At 42.3% G+C, this 22,237-nt stretch overlaps 1 protein-coding gene across 3 annotated transcripts in view; it reads right to left on the bottom strand.

Moving 5' to 3' along the window:
• Nucleotides 1-294: 294 nt before the first annotated feature.
• ARHGEF26 (Rho guanine nucleotide exchange factor 26) overlaps nt 295-22,237 on the bottom strand; it is a 112,702-nt gene continuing 90,759 nt past the window's right edge. For 2 of the 3 annotated variants that reach the window (XM_090272996.1, XM_090273005.1), the window contains 4 exons: nt 15,345-15,554; nt 2,429-2,496; nt 1,097-1,201; nt 295-566 (listed from right to left, as the gene is read on the bottom strand). In XM_090272996.1, coding sequence (XP_090129122.1) covers nt 424-566; nt 1,097-1,201; nt 2,429-2,496; nt 15,345-15,554 — 526 coding nt within the window. In that variant the 3' untranslated portion in view covers nt 295-423. Of the gene's footprint in view, nt 567-1,096; nt 1,202-2,428; nt 2,497-7,859; nt 8,059-15,344; nt 15,555-22,237 lie in introns of those variants that run through there. The other variant, XM_090273015.1, reaches the window with a different exon arrangement.

Genomic DNA, 22,237 nt, shown 5'->3' with positions numbered 1-22,237 from the left:
TATAAAATCTTGCTAATGCTGGAAAAACCACATAAAGATGCTTAAAGAGATAAGTACATTCTTTGTGAAGGGAAGGTAGAGAAAATCAGGATACAGCACTGTATGTACATTTTTTTTTTAAATGCCAGACACGGTGCAACTAGGGGTAGCTGAGGCCACCTGATCCGTGAGGCAGATTGCTCAGCTATGCTGTTTACCTAAAGGTTTGCAAGAGGATCCCTGTGCACAAACTGAGCTTTGTGGATTAACTATCCAGTCGCTGTTCTCCTGACAGAGCAAAACCACCTGGCAAGCTTAAGGTAAATGTTTTCCTTCTTTTAATTAAATTGGCTGTGTTAAAGTTAACAAGAAAACCAGCCCAGAACCATCCCACCCGCCATGATGTAGTGCAAATCTCGCAGTCACAAAAGGCCATCAGAGAGGCTACACGTTGGTCTCCAGGCCCAGCAAACGTCCCATTCTCTCCACATTCTTATCAATGGTAGCTTGACATGTTATCTCCTTGGCGCATTCCATAGGAAACCAGCCCCTTTCTCCGTCTCGCAGTCTCTCCCCTTCATACCAGCCTGCAAAGAAGAGGAGTCCTCATGAAGCAACACATACTTGGATGAACCGTGACGGTGCTCGGCTCCACGAAGGATACTGGGGATCACGTGATGAAGGGTGGAGAGAGAGAGAGAGGTGGAACAGAGGGGCAGGTTTCAAGGCGGGGAATGAACGACATGGAACAGGAAGTGGGGCAGCTGAGAGGGTATGTGACCTGGGCTGAGCTGCGGAAGAGGGTGCAGCACGAAAAATAATTTTATGTTTAAGTGAAGAAGGAAGAACACTGGGGATGAGAACGAGGTCACTGGGGCACTGGGAAGAAAGGGAAGAAAGGAAAACTTTTCAGTTCCTTTCGAATAACAAACCATGTGACTTCATCGCAATTGAGAAACATGTGAAGGCAATAAAGTGTACAAAGAGGAGAGGTTGGTGCAGATGAGAAGACTGAAGTGATATGGAGCATGAGCATTAATAACTAAAGGGAGACTCCTTGGTTCTTCACACCCTGCACGCTGGACCCCCATGGCTCCGTGAGAACCCTACCACTCACCGTCACCGACGCGCTGGTAAATGAGGACCACGTCTGCCACCTGCAGGGAGAGTTCATCTGGCTGCTTGGCGGTAAACGATCTGATGATCTCCACCTGGGTCAGTGCTGAGGAAGAAGGGGAACCCACTGAGCTTCCAGCAGCACAGGGAAAGCAAATAGTGTGCATTGACCCAGTCTTCCTGTGCCATTCAGGGCCAGCCTTGGCAGCAGCAAGATAGGCTTCTATCAAGGAGCAGAAAATCTTTCCCAAGAACTCTGATACTTGACTAAGAGCTTTGTAATTTCAGAAGCTCAGACTTGTGAGAGACCTTTTATGATGTATGGATTCCCTCAGTGACAGTATGGAGTCATCAGTCATGTCACATAATGGAACAGAAGATAGTCATTATGTTGAGGAAACTGAGGCAAGACAGGTTGGGTCATGTGCCTAGGGCATGCAAGGAATGGTAAAGTCCACAGTGTATCCAGTTCTCCGGGCCTCATCCAAGGTGCTTCCCAGCCCATCCACAAAAGCACAGGGAAGCCGCCGGAAGAGGTTTGGAAATAAAAAGATCTCCAACCAAAAGGTAGAAAACATTTTAGAGTGATTTGGTACTGACTGATGAGACTTGTTAATTTGCTTTTTAATACAAAACTTGATTCTAGGAACGTTTATACCAATCACTTTAGCTTTGGTTCAAAGTGTAAAGCTATGAGTTTTTAGTGTTCCAGGACAACCCGTTTTGTTGCTCTTATTCTTTGACTTTGACCTTCCAGTTAGAACCATCCAGAGAAGCATAACGTCAATATTAAGGTGCTAATACACCACCCATACCATACCATACCAGTTCCCAGTTCTCTAAAAGAATAAAATACGTTTTGCTAATATTATCACTTTAATAAAAAATAAAATCAAAGGAACGGTTCAGCAATGTTCTTTAAGGCTAAAAATACATTTTAGCGTAGATTTAGATTGTCAGTATGGCTTAAACATGCAGCAGATGACCCTTCACAACAGCTAAAAGTTTAAGAGCTTTACAGTCCAAGCAGGGCTTTCAATGTAAACTCTTTAGCTTCAACCTCACAATAACCCTGGGCTGTCTATCGTGATGCATCTGACTTGCAGAAAGTTAAATAAGCTCAGGCTGGACATGCAACAATTTACCACGTTTATACAATAAAGAAGAACTGCACCTTGAATTTGACTTCAGACCCCAAAGCAAGGGATCACCTAGTTCTGACGGACAGCAGCAGGAAGGACACCTTGGGGGACCATTAACACCCCAGCGTCCAGCAGGGGGCAGAGCGCCTCCACGTTTCAAGTCCCAGAGCAGCCGCCCCCGAGGTACTTACAGGTCCGGTCAGGGGGCTGCTTCCCGCTGCTGTGTCCCAGGGCAGTTATCCAGCGGGCTCGCTCACTCCTAAACAGAGAGAATATCCAGCTGAGAGATGCGAGCAAGGTGTTTAGACACAGAATGAAGTATGTCCTGGAATGCAAAGCCATTCCCCAAAATCAGGGAGATGGGAGAGATCATCTAGAGAGGTGAGGGGCTGGCCTTCAAAATGAGGGTAAAAGCTTTAAAACCATAATCTGGGACAATTGAAATACGCCAAAAACTAGCCATTGTCAAAAGATTCTGGATGAATTTGGCTTACTATTGATTAAGTAGAATTTCTCACCTAACATGTTATTGTTTAATAAAGAGCTTATTATCCCTACTCACTGCAAACACAAAACGATGTTTCATACACTCATAATCTGATGTTTAACATTTCAGAAAAGTAAATTTCCTTAAAAAAGTAAAAATCCTAGTAAATCAGTCTCTCTCGACTCCCTCTTGTTCCCCTCCCCCCACACTCAAACCATTTTTAAAAAGATGAGAAACTTGACATACTTACAGTTGTTTTGTCCCCCATACAACTGATACTGCCAAATATGAGCCTTATTGACGGAGACAATGTTTGACCTTTTTTAGACTGCTCTCAGATGCTTAAAATGGTTTAATGAGCACAGCCAAAAATGACTCAAGGAAAAAAACCACCAAGACTTTTAAAATACTATATATTAAGCTATGATTACGTGAAATAATTATTTAACTAATGGATCAAAAGTTTCAGAGAAGCAAGCACTACTCTGCAATACGATTTATGAGTTGGAAAGTCAAATATCAGGGCTGCAATGAAATGAACTACACACATATACACACTTTGAAATCTCTTAAGAAGCATTAAGTCCATATACCTACCACGTGGCAGATACAAACACCTTACCTCCATTATTTCATGTAATCCTCCCAAAAGCCTGTGATAAGGATGAGAATACTTAGACATAAGTTCTAACATGCTCAATCCCAACCAATATCGATTTCTACTAGGGCCATTGTACCTTCTTATGAAGGGATGTCTTTATGCCCAGTCCTTGAAAAACTTTTTTCCTCCAACAAGACCTTGCACCTAAGAGATGCTTCTCACTGCCACCCCATCTTCACCCCCATGTGTACCCATCCTTCCATCCAGATGTTTGCAGCATGGAGCACATCACACTGCTCCACACCTTTCCTGTTGGCTCTTCTCCCCCTCTAACGTGACCTTTCCGCCCTCCATTTTCACTGAGCTATGCCCACTCATAATCACTGTTTAAATTTTTTAAATTGAAGAACACACATAGAATAAAAGGCTGCACTGGTTTTACACGTGTGTAGACAGCTCTGTGAGTGATTACTTAGGTAGACTCACATAAACGTGCTTTGAGGCTGGGAGATTTCCTTCCCAATAAGTCCCCGCAAAAGGCAACCACTGCTCCGATTTCTATCATCAACAACTAGTCTTGCCTATCCTGTTCTTCACGAAAATGGAATCCTATGCTGTGTTCATTTTCATAACTGACTTCTTTTGTTCAACACATCCACTGCATACTGAAAACACAAGCCTCTGATGTGTGAACTCATTCTTGGTCCCTGTTCCTGTCCCGGTCTGGCGATCCTGTTCCCACACACCCCTCTGCACACTCCTGGTCAACTGTGAGCCTCAGGAAGACAGGCAGATCTTATCTACAAGGTTCACTGCCTGGCACAGAACCGGGTGTCATTATCACTCACCTCACACTGATCCCCCAGCATTTACTGCCTCGCCTGCTTCTCTCACTAGGCCATAAACTCCAGGAGGGGAGGAACTGGGTCTTGTCCTAAACGGTTTTATGGACCACTTATGTGCCAAGTACGGTACTTTTTTGTATTTCACGAGTAGCATCTAATCTAATCTTTACAATGGTCTTGGAAAAAAAATATTACCAGGATTATTTCCATTTTCCCAGAGATCAAAGCTGAAAAGTTGGAGTGTTAAGTGCCTGCTCACAGCATAACGGCCAAGCGGTGCAGTCAGAATATAAAGCCAGGTGGTCTGGGATACCGGAGCTGGTTCCCTAGCAGGTGCTTATAAAACAATGAGAGAAGGCAGGAAGCAGGCAAACAGCAGGATGTTGAAAGACAAGACTTGGAAAGATGAGGCTGGGCGCTGCTCAAGCTGGTGTGTCAAGTAGTAATACGCACAATTTCAACATACTGCTGTCCTGCTTTTAAGAACTTTGTCGCTGCCTAACACAGGACCAAGGGCTCTAGGGTGGTTTTATCAGGAACAACTACAGCACAATTTCCTGTAAAAATAATCCCAAGCAAAGACTTAAATCTTTGATATCGCCTTTTTTGTTGGGTAAGCCCTATTATTTTTTCCTCATGTTCAATTAGAATTTGCAAAGTATTAAGGCAACTGAAAAGGAAGTATCTTACGGAGTGAGAAGTTGTTCACCAAGAGAAACCCTAAAATGACCTACGCATTCTCCACAGGCCACATCCACAAGTGAGACTCATCGCTGGCTGGCCACACCTCGCTCCATGGCCCTTCCTGCTGGCTGCAGTCCTCCATGCAAGATTTCCCTGGCACGGCCCTCCCCGGCATCGAGTGGCTGGTTTCAGCGGCGGCCTCACCCCGCAGCTAGTTTCCAGAAGTCCAGATGAAACCTTTCACTCCTGTGGCATGCTGCCTGGATGCTAATGGCATCTCTCAGACACGGCGGCCCCTCACAGGGACTCCAGAGGACAGAACAAGACACTCCTTGTTGCCCTCGCTGAAAGGGGCCCCTTCTTGAAATGGCTTCAATGGAGTCAGATGCTGTCAGAACCCCACGACTTCCCTTGGGGCCTCGGAAAGCCCTGCCAAGGAGCCGCCTCCCATCAGCAAGCCGAAAGCACAGCATCTCTAAAGCCGGGAGGAGACACTCGATAAAAGATGGAATTCTAAGAACAAGAACAGCCAGGGCCCAGACATGCCCATAATTAAATTTAGATATCAAATCCGGGGCTCACTCCAGACAGCGATTTTCTCTGGGGACGATATGAAACAATCAACATGAAGTCATAGTGCACCCCATGCCCAGTTCACAGATTTTTCCCTTTGCTCAAACAGAGGATACACAGGGCCGCCCTCCTGTCGACCCAGGTGTATCAGCTTCTAAGACTCTCCCGACCACTCCTCGCTTCCACGTTCAGGGAGCGCCTGCCGTTGCGGGGTCTCCTGCTCTTCACACCCCTCGGCGCGAAGGAGCCGACAGCGCAGAAATCAAACACACGCAATCCAGCGCAGCGTGCGATGTGCCGGGGCAGTCTTCTACACAAGCCACGCGTGACCCGGGGAGGGGATGGAGACTGAGTGGAGAAGAGATGCTTTTAACATCAATGTCTGTAAATGCCACCCTTTCAAAACCCCGGGCTTCTCTCTGCAAGGTGTGAAACGCTGCAACTGCAGTCCCCTACGCAGCAGTGAGCTGTACTGGCACCTCGTCCTCCCTCACATATAACTAATTAAAAACACATCGTCTTTAGCTTAATTGTGCGAAGGTCAAAGACACAGCAAAGCTGGACTTTTCCTTGAATACCAGGCACCTGCTAGAAAAGACAGATACATACTGAGAAAGTGGAGAGCTGGCTTTGGAACAAAGAGGTGGGGCTGTGGATGGGGCTGAACCAAACGGAGCACCCAACGGAGGACTTCACCACTTACCTGGTCCTCCTGACCTTCCATAGAAGCAGAGAGACCTCAGCTGCTGTCTAACCCTCCTTTTGTCCTTCCCACAATGGCATCTGACCAGATACCACTGGTGTTCCTTCTCACAGCCTACACATTTACCTGTGGTTCCTTTTGAAATTCCTGTACCTACGGCCTTTGGTAAAAAGTCCTCCAAGCCTTCACAACAAGTAGGACACTGGACATGTTGTTTTTGTTCATCCAAACATTCGATTGAACTAGCTGAGTTCAATAAAATGTTCCATGAAAGAAAACCTACAGGGTAAAACGTCATCGTGAATGCTGTGTGACAAAGCCTGATCAAGGTGGACTCCAGCTCAACTCATCTAATTTAAAAAATCTAACCAAAGCAAAATAATTATCATAGCCCACTAAATGAGTTCTAAAATTTAGGCTTTGTGATGTGCAATAAAATTAAATCAATTATTTCTTGTTTGGCATATCTAATAACTCATGAGACCTAGTTTGGTTGTTAACCTAAAGTGGGTCAATTATCTGTTTGTTTCCTGGATAACAGAAGACCCATACTATCGCCTGCCCTCCTGTTTTATTGGGGTTATTAATGAGGATCACAAAAGACCAGAAAGTTTGATGGACATTGTACAAGCAAAAGGGGAAAATACTACAACCTATAATAAATATGTTGTTCCATATAAATTATCACCCCTATATTGTGGGTTTTTCTTAAAGGATGTATAAGGAAGGGTATGTCAGACATAATATTTACAACTTGATTCCATCCCATTTACTTCCTGCTGTTAATTAAATCATTAACAGAAGCAGGAAGAGCACAAAAGATTCCTTGCAAACAATGTCCCTTTATCAGCCCGCCCAGGAATCGGTCTCTGAATGGCTGATAGGCCAGCCACATTCTTTAGGTTCCTAATTCTTTTGGTGAGCGAGAAATCTTAAAAAGGAGCTTTGATTACACTGGAAGGTGATTTTATCCTATAGCCAAGCATGACGGGTGAGGACAGTTTGCGTTTGTCACTGCTATGTCCTGACTTCCCATCACCACATACACTGGACCCCAACGCCATCCAAATTCCACTGTGAACACAGGAGGCCGCGGCCTCTGCTCTGTGCCAGCAGAGGCTGTCTGGGCTTCATTTTAATGAAGGCAGACAAAGGGGCTCTTGGCTCCCACAGGCCTCGGGAAAGGCTCAGAGGGAAAAGAAAGGATAGTAGTAAAACATTCTTCCTTTGTCCTTTCATAAAGGGTGAGCTTTCGTGTTTTTCATTGACTACTGTCTCATTAATAATATAATGACTTAAGATCTTTAACAGGCAAACAGATATAATAGTTTACATGGCTTAGATGTACATGCTAAAAAAAAAAAAAAAAGTTTAACCATATCCTTACTGAGCAAAGGTTGGAAAACAAGTGGAATTTATAGAAAACTTGCTCCAGCAGCACAAAAAGGACAGTGAACAGAGACCGATAGACACTACTTTCCTCTATGTGGCTACTATTCTACCTTGCCTTGGATAAAGAAAAGCTAATTATATTAATTGTGGGTCAATTCCAAAAACATTTATTGGGGACTTGGTGTGTACAAAGTGAGACAAGGACAAAACCAGAGCTGAGTGTGGGATTTACTGATAAAACCATGCAGAACTGATTGGAGAGAATGGCCAGGAGGTGACCACGTGGTTCAGATCCAAGTGGCCTGAGGGCCATCGGAGAAGAGCGAGTGGGATGGAAACAGGTGGAAAGCTGCGGTAGACTTGAGTACAGGAAGAACCGACAGGTGATGGATCTGTTCAGACTGGACTGCATCAGAAATGACACCGAGTCTCCAGACCGGATAACCCAAGATAGGGCCAATAGCGCCCTTCACAGGCAGTGCGTGCTGGGGCAGCAGTGGGTGGCCGTGACGCCTGGCTTCAGACAGGCTGCGTTTCTGAAGGAAAAGTGAAGGGGGATGGTTAGATGCGGACGAGCACAAAGAACAAGTTGAGAAAGAATCTCCAAAAGGGGGTTAGCCTGAGAGGTCTGAAGGTCAACAGCATTAGGTGGCATTGGAGGTAGATGGGACTGCGGCGTGTGGTAACAAGGAAGCCCTGGCTGATCTTGGATGGCACGGCCTCAGCAGAGAGGCAGAGGAAGCCGTACAGAAATGGTTAAGGAATAACTCCATAAAAGGTGCCCAAAATCCTAAGCATCATCCACCCCTCTCTTTAACTCAATGCCACTCCAACTCATTGTAAGTCAGTCCGGTTGTCTCTGCTTCCTAAATATAATATTGTGATCTCCTGGATCACTCCAACAAGGCCTGTTCTCCCTCCTCATGGGAACATCTGCCTTACCTCCATCTTCCGGGGAACCCCTCACGATGGCTTCTAAGGCTTTGGATAAGAGCTCCTCAAAATATCTGTGGTGAAGAGATGATCTTCACCACCCAGTCCATTGTGAACCAAGTGCTTTCAGAAATCCAATAAAAATGAATAGCTGTTAAAATAATTACATGCTTTGATGCTGCACAAATGCCAAATTATTCTAAGTTTTTAATCACTACCCTCACACCAAGCTGGTAACGGTCTGCCCACAGAACATACTAGAATAGCTCTAATCTGAACTGCTCTGGCCTTTGCTGGCCTCTTGACCACCCCTCCTCTCCCTACATTCACTGTGGTCAAGTCAAACTTGATGACATCTAACTCGTTTCCTTAGGAGTTTTGCACTGGCTGTTTCCTTTGCCCAGAACATTCTGGCTCTGCATTTTCCTGCGAGTTAACTTCTTCTTGTCACTCAGAGCTCAATTCAAATGTCACCTCAAAAAAAGTCTTCCTGCACCATCTAATTCAGAGTCTGTAACCTCGAGCACTTAACATTCACTGCAAATCACACCACCTGGCTTTGCTGTCTTCATGGCACTTTACATTTATTTTCACTTGGATCAAGAAGAAATACTTTCCATTGTCCCAGCTCACTGTAGGCCATTTGCCCAGGCTGAAGTCAGTCTCCATGAGGGCAGGAAGCACACAGTCATAAGTTGCTCCCTTGAACGGAACCCTCCAAGAGCAGGGATCTGGTCTCTGTACTGTTCACTGCTACATCCCAGCACTTACAATAGCTCTTGAAAGAATGTAGGTGCCAATAAAACTTACTAACTACTCTCCTGGGAAGTTAACAGGAAGGAGAGATTTAGGGTGGGTTGGGGTTGGGAGTAATATGATAGAGGGTGTGCAAGGCAGGAAACGTAAGGAGAAAAATGAACTAACAACAATGGCACACACTGCAAGCACTCAAATTCCTGGGGGTGACGTCACCATGAGCATCAGTGAGAGGCGTCCTAGCAGCGGAACAGACCTGGCATGGGCCCTCAGAGTGGAGACACTTCGTAGTTCAAGAAGGGCATTCCAGGAAGTGGAAAAAAACACAGGCAAATGAACAACAACAACAAAAAAGGTAGTTTTAAGCAGAAAATAATTTGGGGGGGGTACAATATCTATTCAGCATTTTATTGTAAAATATCTCAAAGCAAAAGATGTTTTAAAATTTACCATCTAAGTTTTCACAAACTCTTTCCTTTTTTTAGTCTTAAAAAAGTCCACGTTTTAGTAGTTTTTCACATTTAATAGAAACTGGTTTCCTAGCTTCCCTTTCAGATCCAGAACACGGCCAACCTGAGTGGTAAGATGGGGACAGGGCCATCTATTCTGGCTCCCAGGTTCTCGGTAAGGATATTACACTTTGTTACTAGGAAGAACTCTGCATTGAGGAAGGTCAGGGTCTGGTCCCAGCTTTGGCAATAACTCACTTCCTGCAGGCAAATCACTTCACCTCTGTGAGTCTCATTTTACCTCTGAGGAAAAAAGGGAGTTGGACGACAGGCCTATAATTAGGGTCACCATGTTTTGTTTTGTTTTGTTAAGATTTTATTTATTTATATTTAGAAAAAGAGGAAGGGAGGGAGAAAGAGAGGGAAAGATTGATGTGAGAAAGAAACATCGAAGGGTTGCCTCTCATATGTGCCTCAATCTGGGACTGAATCCACAACCCAGGTATGTGCCCTGACAGGCAACCTTTCGCTTTTCTGGACGCCACCCAACCAACTGAGCCACCCTGGTCAGGGCAAGGTCACCGCATATTTTAGTATCTAAACAAGACACTTTTGAGATTTCAAGAGGGCAGTATTCTGGTTTGCCAGAACAGACATAATATCAACCCCGGGTAAATGAGATTTACTGTCACCTTACTTAGATGCTTCCTTCAGCTCTGAGGTTCTGTCTTTCTCTGGAAACAGTCGTGGGTCCCCTTTTCATGTTCTACAGCTGGCTTGGTGTCTGGCACGCCCCAGGTGCCCACCAAGTGTTTGCCCATTTCCTTTAGGTGAGCTGTTCTGTATTCTTTATGCAATTGTAACTATCATCTGTTCTTGCACAGTGTTACTGTCATGATTGCTGAACTATCCTTGTGCCACACAGCTACATCCTTCCTCCTGATTTTACATGTATAAATCCCCAGGTGGCCTCTATTGAGAACAGTTTTTCAAAGAAGGTAAATATTTAGGTATGATCCCTATGCTTTTTTAAAGTTATATTTTATTGATTATGCTATTATAGTTGTCCTGATTTTTCCCCCTTTGTACTCCCCCCACCCAGCACTCCCCACTCCATCAGAAAATGCCCCCACCATTGTTCATGTCTATGAGTCATGCATATAAGTTTTCCATTTCCTACACTGTACTTTACACCCCCATGGCTATTCTGTAACTACCTATTTGTACCTCTTAATCCCCTCACCTCTTTACCCATTCCCCTTATCCCTCTACTCCTCTCCCATCTGGCAACCATCGAAATGCTCTCTGTATCCATGCTTGTGCCTGTTCTTCTTGTTTGCTTAGTTTGTTTTTCAGATTCAATTGTTGATAGATTTGTAATTTTTGCCATCATTGTGCATACGTTTGATCTTATTTTTCTTAAATAAGTCCCTTTAACATTTCATATAATAATGGTTTGGTGATGATGAACTCCTTTAGTTTTTTCTTGTCTAGAAAACTCTCTATCTGCCCTCCAAGTCTAAATGGTAACTTTGCCGGGTAGAGCAATCTTGGCTGTAGGGCCCTTCTTTTCACAACTTTCGATATTTCTTCCCAATCCCTTCTAGCCTGCAATGTTTCTTTTGAGAAATCAGCTGACAGTATTATGGGAATGCCCCTGTAGGTATCTAACTTCTTTCCTTTTGCTGCTTTTCAGATTCTCTCTTTATCTTTAACCTTTGGATTTTTAATTATGATGTGTCTTGGAGTGGGCTTCTTTGCATCCATCTTGTTTGGGACCCTCTGTGCTTTCTGGGCTTGCATATTCATTTCCTTCACCAAATTAGGGAAGTTTTTATTCATTATCTTTTCAAATATTTTTTAATTTCTTGCTCTTTCTCTTCTCCTTCTGGCACCCCTATGAAGTGAATGTTGGACCTCTTGGAGTTGTCCCAGAGACTGCTTATACTATCCTCATTTAAAAAATTTTTGTTGTTGTTGTTATTCAGATTGGCTGTTTTTTGGTTCCTTGAGTTCCAAATCATTGATTTGATTCTCAGCTTCATCCACTCTGCTGTTGTTTCTCTATAAATTGTTCTTTATTTCAATTAGTTTATCCTTTGTTTCTGACTGCATCTTTTTTATGCTGTTGAGGTCCTCACTAAGTTCCTCAAGCATTTGCTGCATCTGACAGATTGCTTATCTCTATTTCGTTTCTCCCTATATACACTGGTGCCTTTCTAGCTGCTCCCTGGTAGCTGGAGCTCAGAGGGTGTGAGTCTGAGTAGATCAGTCAGTGAGTTCTTTAAGAGGAACTGCTTGGGGCTCCCACCGACTCAATTCCTGCTTGTTTTGCAGCCAGAAGTTGTGGGGACTTATCTTCCTGGCACTGGAACCCTGGGCTGTGGGGCCTGGTGTGGGGCTGGGACTCCTCACTCCTGAGATATGCCTCCCAGAGTTTTATCCTCCACATGTGGATGTGGGACTAGTTAGTTTCACATTTCTGCCCCTCGTACCAATCTGGATGGATGTTGTTTCTTTAATTCTGTAGCTGTCAGACTTCCATTCAACTCAATTTCTGATGGTTATGAGTAATGGTTGTTCTGTATTTTAGTTGTAATTTTGATGTGGTTGTGCAAAGAGGTGAGCCATGTCCATCTCTGCAGCCATCTTGACCGGAAGTGAAACCTATTCTTTTTCAAATCAAAGAATGAGTAGCCAAAGGATACAGGTGACTGGTCTAAGTTCTATAATTACTCAAGGCCAGTGTGGTGGTGAAACCCTCAACTAGATTACTAATGAACCATGTTAACCACATATAAGAGAGAAAACATTAGAAACATATTCTCCTATACATTTTGCAAATCTCAGAAGCGAAGAAAACATTATACATAGACCCAAACTCTGCTCAAAACCAAGTAGCCCAGAGATAACCTGCACATTTCTAAATATGACATATAACCATCTGCTAGACTTTCAAACAGCCTATTGCTTTTAAAGTGCATGTGGCTGTAACATATTTTCTTTCCACACCAATGCTATTTTATGTCTTTGTCTGTAAAAGTGTACAGTTATTTACTTCTGAACTGTAATTGAGTTGGGAGGGGGGGGAGTGAGGGAGACACTCCCTCTGTACCCAAGCAGACATCTGCCCCTATGCCCTTTCTGGAATGCTCTGTTCCAATTAATTAAAGAATGACAAATATGAGTCATACCCATGAGTTTATGGGTGACATGACTAGATATTCTGAGACTATTTCTGACTTGAGGAAATGAACACCCATTCAGCCCATGGAATAATCAGAAGGCAGGTGGCAGGAATAATGGTACAGAATGTCCCAGGAAACGATCTAGCCTCAGTGTAAAAGGAACTGAACATGTCGGTTCACTGCCTACTCCTTTCGAGCAATCTCAGAAACAAGTGACGAAGATTACAGAAATTATAAACTACATAGTCAGGAAGAACTCTGCTGATATGTTGGCACGGCCTGAATTAAAAACAAACAATCCTTATAAACACAGAGAAAAAGGAAAACACAAAGCAAAACAAATGACACTTTCCATATTATTATACTAACTGAAAGTGATGAAAGGAAATCTCTAGTTTCTGAGAATCCTCTAGAACATCTGGACAAGCACTGACCTCCAAAGTATTTAAGACATTTTTATCCTTCACCTCTTTTAAAATCCAAAGCTCAGACATATGAGTATTAAGACTCTCTTTTTAAGGGTGGCTTGCCCAAAAGAAGTCTAACTCTTCAGTGGCCAAGGGGTTTAATCACTTTTTAAGTTGAAGAAATGCCTCCCTAAGCCTTGGGCGTGGACGTGTCTCCTGCTGGTCACCTGCACACACGAGCAACCACTACACCCTCCCAGTGTCCATTCCCCAGAGGGGCAAACACAGAGGGTGTGCATGGGAATGTGTCAGGGCTTTTCAGCAGTTTCAATGAAAGAACTTCAGGACCTTTATGAAAAGGCATTTCTTTGTCATATTAATAAACACATGTGATGAAGTTCCTTTTCTTATTCATTCCCTCTTGTTAACTCTCAAATGTATCTGCAACACTTGATTTTGGCTGTTTCCAGTCCTCAGATATCTTTACCTAAACCTGTCCCTCTTAGTCTTCTCCAGCCTTTGAAATGTTACTTCTAGTGCCAAGAGATACACAATCTGTTCCTGTTTTATATGAATGAGTGATTTCTAATTTTAACAGTTTTTAAAATGTATATCTCTCATGACCCAGGCATACTGTTAAATACTCTTAAAAAGTGGGTTTACTTTCGTGAAGATTTTGCAACAGTCTTAGGATAGTTATTCACCAACTGCTGATCCACTTCAATCACAGCATGTGGGAACCTTCGGGGACATGGGTGGGAGGGGTATGTAGCGATACCAGAGGACAGAGAATTAGGGAACTTCTCCTTGCCTTCACGGATCCACCCTCTGATCCAAATATCTGCTTATAGTAACTGTTCCAAAAGCAGGTTTCCAGTTTGCAAACAAATGAATTGATCAACTCTCTCTCAATGGACAAAATCACAAGGCTGGACTTGAAAATGAAACCCCAGGCCCTTCATCCTGGCTGAGGATGAACTAGGCACTAACTGCTGATAGACCCTCGGGAACAAACAGGATGACTGGTTAACCTCTGCATACTCTCTGCACAGGAAAGAGGATCTGTCAGTACGTTCCCTACAACTGAGCACTTCTTGAGAGAAATCACTGGGCTTTTTGCTGTATAGTTGGAGGAAGGTGATTGAGAAATGACTTTAATTTCATTATCAAGGAAAACATGGCCTACAGACTCAAACTACCAATTAAGTCATATTCCTGGGGCTCATGGGCCATACATTTTTTTTTTATCAATGACTAAAATAATTTTAAAACTGCTCTCTAAACATAAAATCACACCACCTAAAGTACAGTAGACCCCCTTATCTGCAGTTTCACCTTCCGTGGTTTCAGTTACCTGTAGTCAACCAAGGTCTGAAAATATTAAATAGAAGATTCCAGAAATAAATAATTCATAAGTTTGAAATTGTATGCTGTTCTGAGAAGCTTGAAGAAATCTCGTACTGTTCTGCTCCATCCCACCCTGAACGTGAATCATCCCTTTGTCCAGCATATTCTCATTGGACATGCCCCCTGCCACAGGGTCACTTGGTAGGGTATCGTAAGAAGGTCAACAGTGGCCTAACGCTGCGTCACAATGCCTACGTCATTCAGCTCACCTCATCTCATCCATAGGCCTTGAATCATCTCACACCATCACGAGGAAAAGAGTAAGTACAGTAAGATATTCGGATGGAAAGACCACACGCACAGAACTTCTATTCTAGTGCATTGTTACAATTGTTCCATTTTACTTATTGTTAGTTGTTGTTATTCTTTGACTGTGCCTAATTGACAAATTAAAACTTTATCATTCAAGCATCCACCCACTGGGGGTCTTGGAACACATCCCCTGAAGATAAGGGGAGATTACTGTACAAGGCATCCATCAGGATTCACGAGACGAAAATAATGGCCACCTCTCAAAACGCTGAGAGGTGCACAATGTGAAGAGGAGCATCTGTACAAAGCAGCTAGACCCAGTGCTTGGCACATAATAGGTACTCAACGCAAAAATGAGTAGTAGTTACTGTTGACCATTTCCAGGGGGTCTTCTGTGGACCAAGGGCAACTTCTCGCCACCCATACTCACTGCGTCTCAGCTCCCAGCAGCATTTCCACTTTCTCATTTGCGTGGTTACTAAGGACTGTCAGAGTGAAGAGGTGACTGGCAGAGTTCTGTCTTGAATAAAGCATTGTGGAACTGTTCTTCCCTGGAGAAGAATTAAGTTCTTCGTTGTCACAAGATTCCACCATTAGCTGATCTCTTAAGGCATAATCATTGACGTTGTAACTTTCTTCACTATAAGGAAAAGGGAAAAGAACAATAATAATTCATTGGATGAGGCGGTGTCACCTGGTTGCTTTTCAAGGCACATTTTGGGAGAAGGTGGTAGGCTGGGGAGCAAGAAGAGAATGATTTATTTTAAAATATGAATTCGAATCTAAATTGTATCTATTGAGCATGAATCAATATGATCCTCCCAATTAGACCTATTAGTTACTATCTTTCTATATACACTAAATTGTAGAAAAACATAAAAACCCTCCAGGTTTCACTTTATAGTACCCTGGAATTGTTGTAAGTGACATGCATGCATCGTGATCATGCTCAAATAAGTAAGCGCACTTCCCATCTTGCTTCCCTCAGAAGGATGAAGAGGGAATCCCAAACCTACCCACGTTCTGCATAACAAGGCCTCACTTCCAGCCTCCCTGAGCAACTCGATTGGTTCTTGAACCCCTTGCACTGTGCCCACTGAGAATGCCCCTCATTGAGGGAAGCCAGCGAAATCTCCTAAATCCTCAGCCTCTTCTCTAAACCCTCCCTTTACCTTCTTGCCTTAAAAGAAACTTGACTCTCCCTAAAGAAAGCTGCCTCACTGGAAGGCTCTCTGTCTGCTTGCTTCTCATTGCTGCTTCTAGATGATGTCACTTCCTCCTCCCCCAAATTCCTCAGCTTTGAAGCTCATGCTATCAGTCTCCACCTGACAATCACAGTCACTCACAGACCCCTGGGTCACTCTTCAATCTCCCTCCTGAGTTTAGTTGCTGGTTGCCTTTCTCCAACATTACTTCTTTCTTGAATTTCCAGGCAGCAGAGTCTCCCATTATCCTGGCCTCTCCTGACTTCTTCTCTTTATAAAGATCTTATCCTCTGCCTTATTTCACCCACCCCTCCATTGTCACATCATAGACCCTGTTGTTACTATAAACTGCAACCTCTCTGTAATCCCGATGTCAAACACAACTAACCAGCACTACCTGCCTCTCCAAATCACCTCTTTTAATCAGCCCCAACAATTCTTCAACCTACCAGTTCCTACAACTCATTGAGTCCACCAGCTTTCTCCTGTCCTTAAATCATTCATGTCCTCTAATGCATGCTTACTGAATTACCCAGCTTGGTTCTCTTGGTATCTAGTTATAATCACTCCTTGCATACAACGCCATCTCCTTGAAAAATCCCAGCCCTACTTCGATACAGTTTTCCCTCTATTGTGAATATGTGCCTCTGCAGTTGAACATGGGAGAGCTCAATAAATAACTACTGAATAACTGGATGGCTATGCAATAAATTCAAGTATATTCTAGGAACAATATCAAATTGCTAAAAGGTATGAATTTAGGAGAATAAAGTGAAGAGGAAAATCCTTATGCCCAGTCAACTATACGAAGAATTTCAGAATAAGGCATTTGCTCAAGATTTCTTAGAAGTTCTTTCATTCAATGCTGGACATCTGCCTGTCAACCACTCCCTTATAACTCTCCTTGAAAAACTATCATCTTTTCTAAAATTTAGTTTGATAGATTGTCCCCTTCTTAAAAAAAAACAAACAAACAGCAGACACAGTTATTAGACAGAGAAGCACAATACTGTGTTCTGAACAAGCCCTTTCTTGCTAGGGTAACAATCCGTATTAAGTGAAAGTGCACATGGCAAGGTCATCTCCAAAGTTCTCCTGACAATGCCCACAGACACCCAGGACACAGAACAGTATTTCTCACATCAAAATGAGGTTTAGCAAAGCTCATACAACTTTCATAAAAGGAGAAAAGAGGATGATACACTTTTCAAAGAAATAAGGTTATATGTTAAACAAAGCAGTCAGTTTTTGGAAGAGCAGAAGCTTATAATGTTTGTTTAGACACCTCAGACATGGATTTAGTAGGCCAGGACACAAGATATAGCAAACAAACAAACAAAAGAGAAACCTCAACAACACTAAGATAAAGCACAAGATGAAGGAAGACTCCCTCGCTATAGCCCTCTCTTTGCACCTTCTAGTATTCTTGGGCCAACTCACAAGTTAAAAAAGACTACCCAATAGTCAAAGACACTCACTTCCAGTTAAAATAACCTACTTCAGACTGAAAAAGCCAAGCACCCTAATGTTGTGCAAATGGGTGTTTAGGTAGCACCCTAAACAATGACACTGAATAGGAAGCCTTTGCATTTCCAAAAAAATAAAAGGCAAAGAAATGTATATGCTATAAAGCAATCACTCAACATGACTCACATTCCAAAAAGTCTTTCACATAAAGTGGTTTCACCTATTAGGTAATCCCAACAGAATTCAAGACCAAGAGTTCACTGAAAACTAATGTAAACAAATATGAATAAACAACCTAAATGGTGTTTTTCTCTTAATTTTTTGAGTTTCTATTTTCCCCAGTGACTGCCTAAATACAAATAATGCCAGCTATTGGATTTCATCAATGCTTTGAATCTTTGTCTTCAGGGGTAATTAGAGACGGAAGAAGTAGATAAATTATAATAGAATGTTTTTAATTGTTCTCGTAAGTGATAACAACTTCAAGACCATTAAGAGCTAGGGTGACCATTGACCCAGTTTATGCCTGTTCTCTCAAATGTCCAGTTTGGATAATGAACTGCGGCCGCTTTATTCATAGCTTTGAGAATTCACCTCCAGGTATCCGTTTCTACACATCTGCACATCTGTGTCATTAAATATGCCTGAACAGGGAACTTGCCCACCGTTTTTGATTTCTGGGTCCTAAATAAAAAGCAGGACACGCTTGCTTTTTATTCTGAACTGATTCAATAGCAATCATCCAATATCATTATCTTATCTAGACCCCTAAACTTCTTCATCACATAATATACAATGTTTACAACTTCTTCACTACTCTTTTAATAAACTAAAGATAAAATAATTTGATTTTATTTAATATTTGTTTTTGTCAGCTATAATTCGAACCCAATAAAACAAATATTGAGAAGCAGCACACTCTTGCTTGCCTGTTCGTTGTTCATGCTTTCTCACACACATACACACAAGATTCAAAATCATCATAGTTTTCCCCTCTCTGGATCTGCTTAATACTGAATGCAATTCCGTCTCCTAATGTCAGTCAGTACCCTCTCTCTCTCTCAGGCTGATACAGAGGATAAAATATGTGTTAAAATATGTGCTTAAGCAGAAGGAAGAGGGGAGAGTCCATAGCCAGATGCAGCTAAGTCCAAGCCTGTTTCCCTCCACTGCTGACTCACCCATGTCCAATAAATAGGACGCAGCCTAAGCTGGGCTGGAAAAGAAACCCCTTTCCTGAGGGAAGTTGATGCTAATCACACTTCCCCATGTTTGTCTCTAGCATTTAGCAAACATATGGTTTACATAGTCTCTGAAACAATTTGGATCGTGTAATTAGGAAATTAAATTGCTCAGAAAAAGGCAAATGGAAAAACCACCTTTCCTTGCATAGAGAAGTTTATATGTAGACTTCCTTTGATTGTCTTCTATGTGCTCCAAGTTTACCAGCTGCTCGTCAAGGCTGTCTGCTTTGTGCAAACAGGGCCTCCTATCGGTGCAGCAATCAAGTCTGTATAAGTCCCTTCTCTGTGGTATAAACAAGGACGGGTCTCCCGGTTAAAACCCACTGAAACTCCAGTAACCTTTGTTAAGAATCCTTTCTTTTCTTTGTTCTTTTTTTTTAAAACAAGATAAATAACTATCAGTAGAGAACAGGATATGATGGTAATACAGACTCCGAACACTCTTCCCTTGGCAAGGCCATTTGTTAAGCAGCTGAGATAGTTTTGGGTTCTACTAAATCTGACCTAACAGCATGGGTTGAAAAAATGTTACACCTCATGGTAAACAGTGGCTTTCTTACGGTGAATATTAGGGAGCATTTTACCCTCTGTCTTATAAATTTCTATGAACTTAGAATTATATATACCAGGCATATATTTATTATTTTTAAATCAGGACAGCATTTGACAACTGCATGCAACATACATCTTAAAACACCAAAACTACACATACACTCATATACAGTAGGGAGTATAAATGACAGACACCAAACTCAGCACAGGACTTACTCCGGAAGGAGGAGGAGGAAGACGTAATAATGGTGAGAGACTTTAGGTGTACCTGCAGCATTATACCAGGTTTTTCTGTTTGTTTAGAAAGTAGAGATCTGATAAATATGGCAAAAAGTTAGTATCTGTTAAATATGGATGATAGGCATGGTAGTGTTTGGTAATTTTCTGCATGTTTAAAATATTTCACAATTCAAGGCATAAATGCACATTAAAATTTTTAATTTAAGAATAACAAATGCATAAATGTGAAGTTTACCATCATTCCAGGGGTCTGTGGATACCTGCTGGTATAGATAAAGTGACTATTAGACAACAGACATTTGTTTTTGCCCTACAAACAACTGATAATTTGCAGACGGCATCAATGACTGAAAATATATTACAAGGTGACAGACAATAAATTGAGTAAAGTGGCTGCGTTAGAAAAAAAGGCTCTCCTAAGTTTATATGACTCTCAGAAAAATAATAGAAGTAATCTTATTTATAATAGCTGGAAAATATGTAAAATATTTAGGATTTAACTTAACCAGTTTCTGCTATACAAAGATAGCCTTCAAATACTTCAGAAGAAGGCCTGAATAAATAGGTATCGATTCTTCCTAAATTAATATATAATTTTAGCATAATCCCAATAAATATACAAACAGGGGTTTTGGGGGGGTGGGAGGCAGTGTGGAGGGGAAACAATAAAGCTGATTCTAAAACACACAGACAAAATGAACATGTAAGAACAATCAGAAAGACTGTGAGAAAGTAAGAGTGAACTAGCCTTGAGACAGAGTAAAAACACACTGTTTAGCTACAGTAATTCAAAGACAGGATGGGCACGAGCTGACAGATGGATTAGCGCAAGGGAACCGTGTGCTCACCAAGTGACACCAAACACTTTTTAGTACATGATAAAGGTGTCATTTCAAACCTGTGGGGAACTGATGGGCTAGTCAACAAATAGTATTAGGACATCTGGAGGAAAATGTCTGAGAAATTTAAATATTTGGATCCCAATCTCACTCCGTAAACCAAGATATTTCCCTGGACCCAAGCTCTGGGTCCGTGGGTCCTGAAGAAGGGGTAGTGACAGAACAGGTCCCCCCAGCTGGGCTCTGACCACCTGGGCCAGCCTTGTGGTCAGGGAGGTGCTTTTAAACACGCAAATACCTTAGGGAGAGTTTCCACCTTAATCCTTATTAGCTAACATCGTAACCACATTATTAAGGATGGCCAAGAATGGGAAATAGGCTAATTGATCAAGACAGAGCCCAGAGCACGCAAGGAACGACGGGAGTGGGAGTGAGGGAAAGGGGAGGTCATAGAGGCCAGATTTCCCACAATCCACTGTCAGCCCTCACTGTGATTTGTCTCACATACCACCTCATCATTGTTCTGGAACTTTCTTTTATAGCTGAAATCTGACAAGTGAAAACCCAACCAGCACCCCCAGTACTTCCTTTTACAAAAGAGTTACATTTAAAAGAAGAGATGCTACTAAGAATTACCCAAAACAAAACACATTTTCCTGCATCTATCACCAAGTTCGCAATGTATTTTTGTTTTGTTTTGTTTTTACCTATTCAGTAGCTTCCTTTCCGCAGGCTTCCTATAAAACATTCAAACAGCTTCCCTGTCTTGAAAAATCTTTACTTGAATCTGCTGGTGTCAAGACGAATGTCTCCTCAGACAGCAGGCTGCATGTGTTTCCCTTGTCTCAGACCCTGTGCCTACAGGCCAGGGAAACTGCTCCCCAAGGCCATGGTGGCCCACACCCCATCAAACCCAATGACCCGGCTGGGTTTTGCTGCTGTTATTGACAACTACATTATTATATTTGATGAGGTTGAGCACCTGTGACCTCCTGAAATTATATCTTCCTCTTCTAATGCCTCTGTGACATTTCTAAGTCATCCTTCTTTGGGCTCATTCTCCAAGATCCCCTCCTAGGCCCTCTGGCTTTTCTCTCAGGGATTTACATGGCTCTGTCACTCTCCCAGTGCTCTGATCCACGGGAGTGCATGGGGTTTTATAAGATCAAAGAACACCCTTCCTGTTGTCCTACAAGACATGCACGAGATGTCTTCTTTCTGTGGATCTCAACTTCTCTTTTCTGTCTGCAAATGTGATTTCTAAATCCCCATATTTGATCTTGTGCTTAACTGGAATAAAAATATTCTAAACATTTCTTAGATAGAGAATATTGGACTCTACTAAAACTTATTTTGAGTTAAGAGATCAAAACACTTCACATGACTGAAGTTAATTTCAATTTTAAAGGTTTGCATTAGAATTACACAAACAAGCTTTTAGTGAAATAACATGATTTTAAAGGCATCAGTACAGTATAACAGTTAAGAGTACTGACTTGATTTAGAACGTGTAAAAATCTCAGTTCTATTCATCACTCACTTTGTGATTTGAGCAAGTTACTCAGATTGATCCTCTCTGTTTTCAGTTGTCTCATCTGTAAATGGGGAAAATAATACCCATCTCCTTGGGTTGTTGTGAGGATTTGTAATCTTATCGCATGTAAAGTTCCTATAATCATGCCTAGCTAACAGCCAGTAAATGTTAGCTATTGAAGTGGAAAAAGCATATTTAGAGCTAAATTAATAATTTGGACAAGTGCTCCAGCCAGCAAAACA

The sequence above is a fragment of the Furipterus horrens genome, unplaced genomic scaffold (assembly GCF_987537825.1).
Source record: "Furipterus horrens unplaced genomic scaffold, mFurHor1.1.pri manual_scaffold_1, whole genome shotgun sequence".
NCBI classification, from domain to species: Eukaryota; Metazoa; Chordata; class Mammalia; order Chiroptera; family Furipteridae; genus Furipterus; species Furipterus horrens.
The sequence above is the reverse complement of the archived record's forward strand: the minus strand, read 5'-3'. Positions and strand labels throughout refer to the sequence as shown.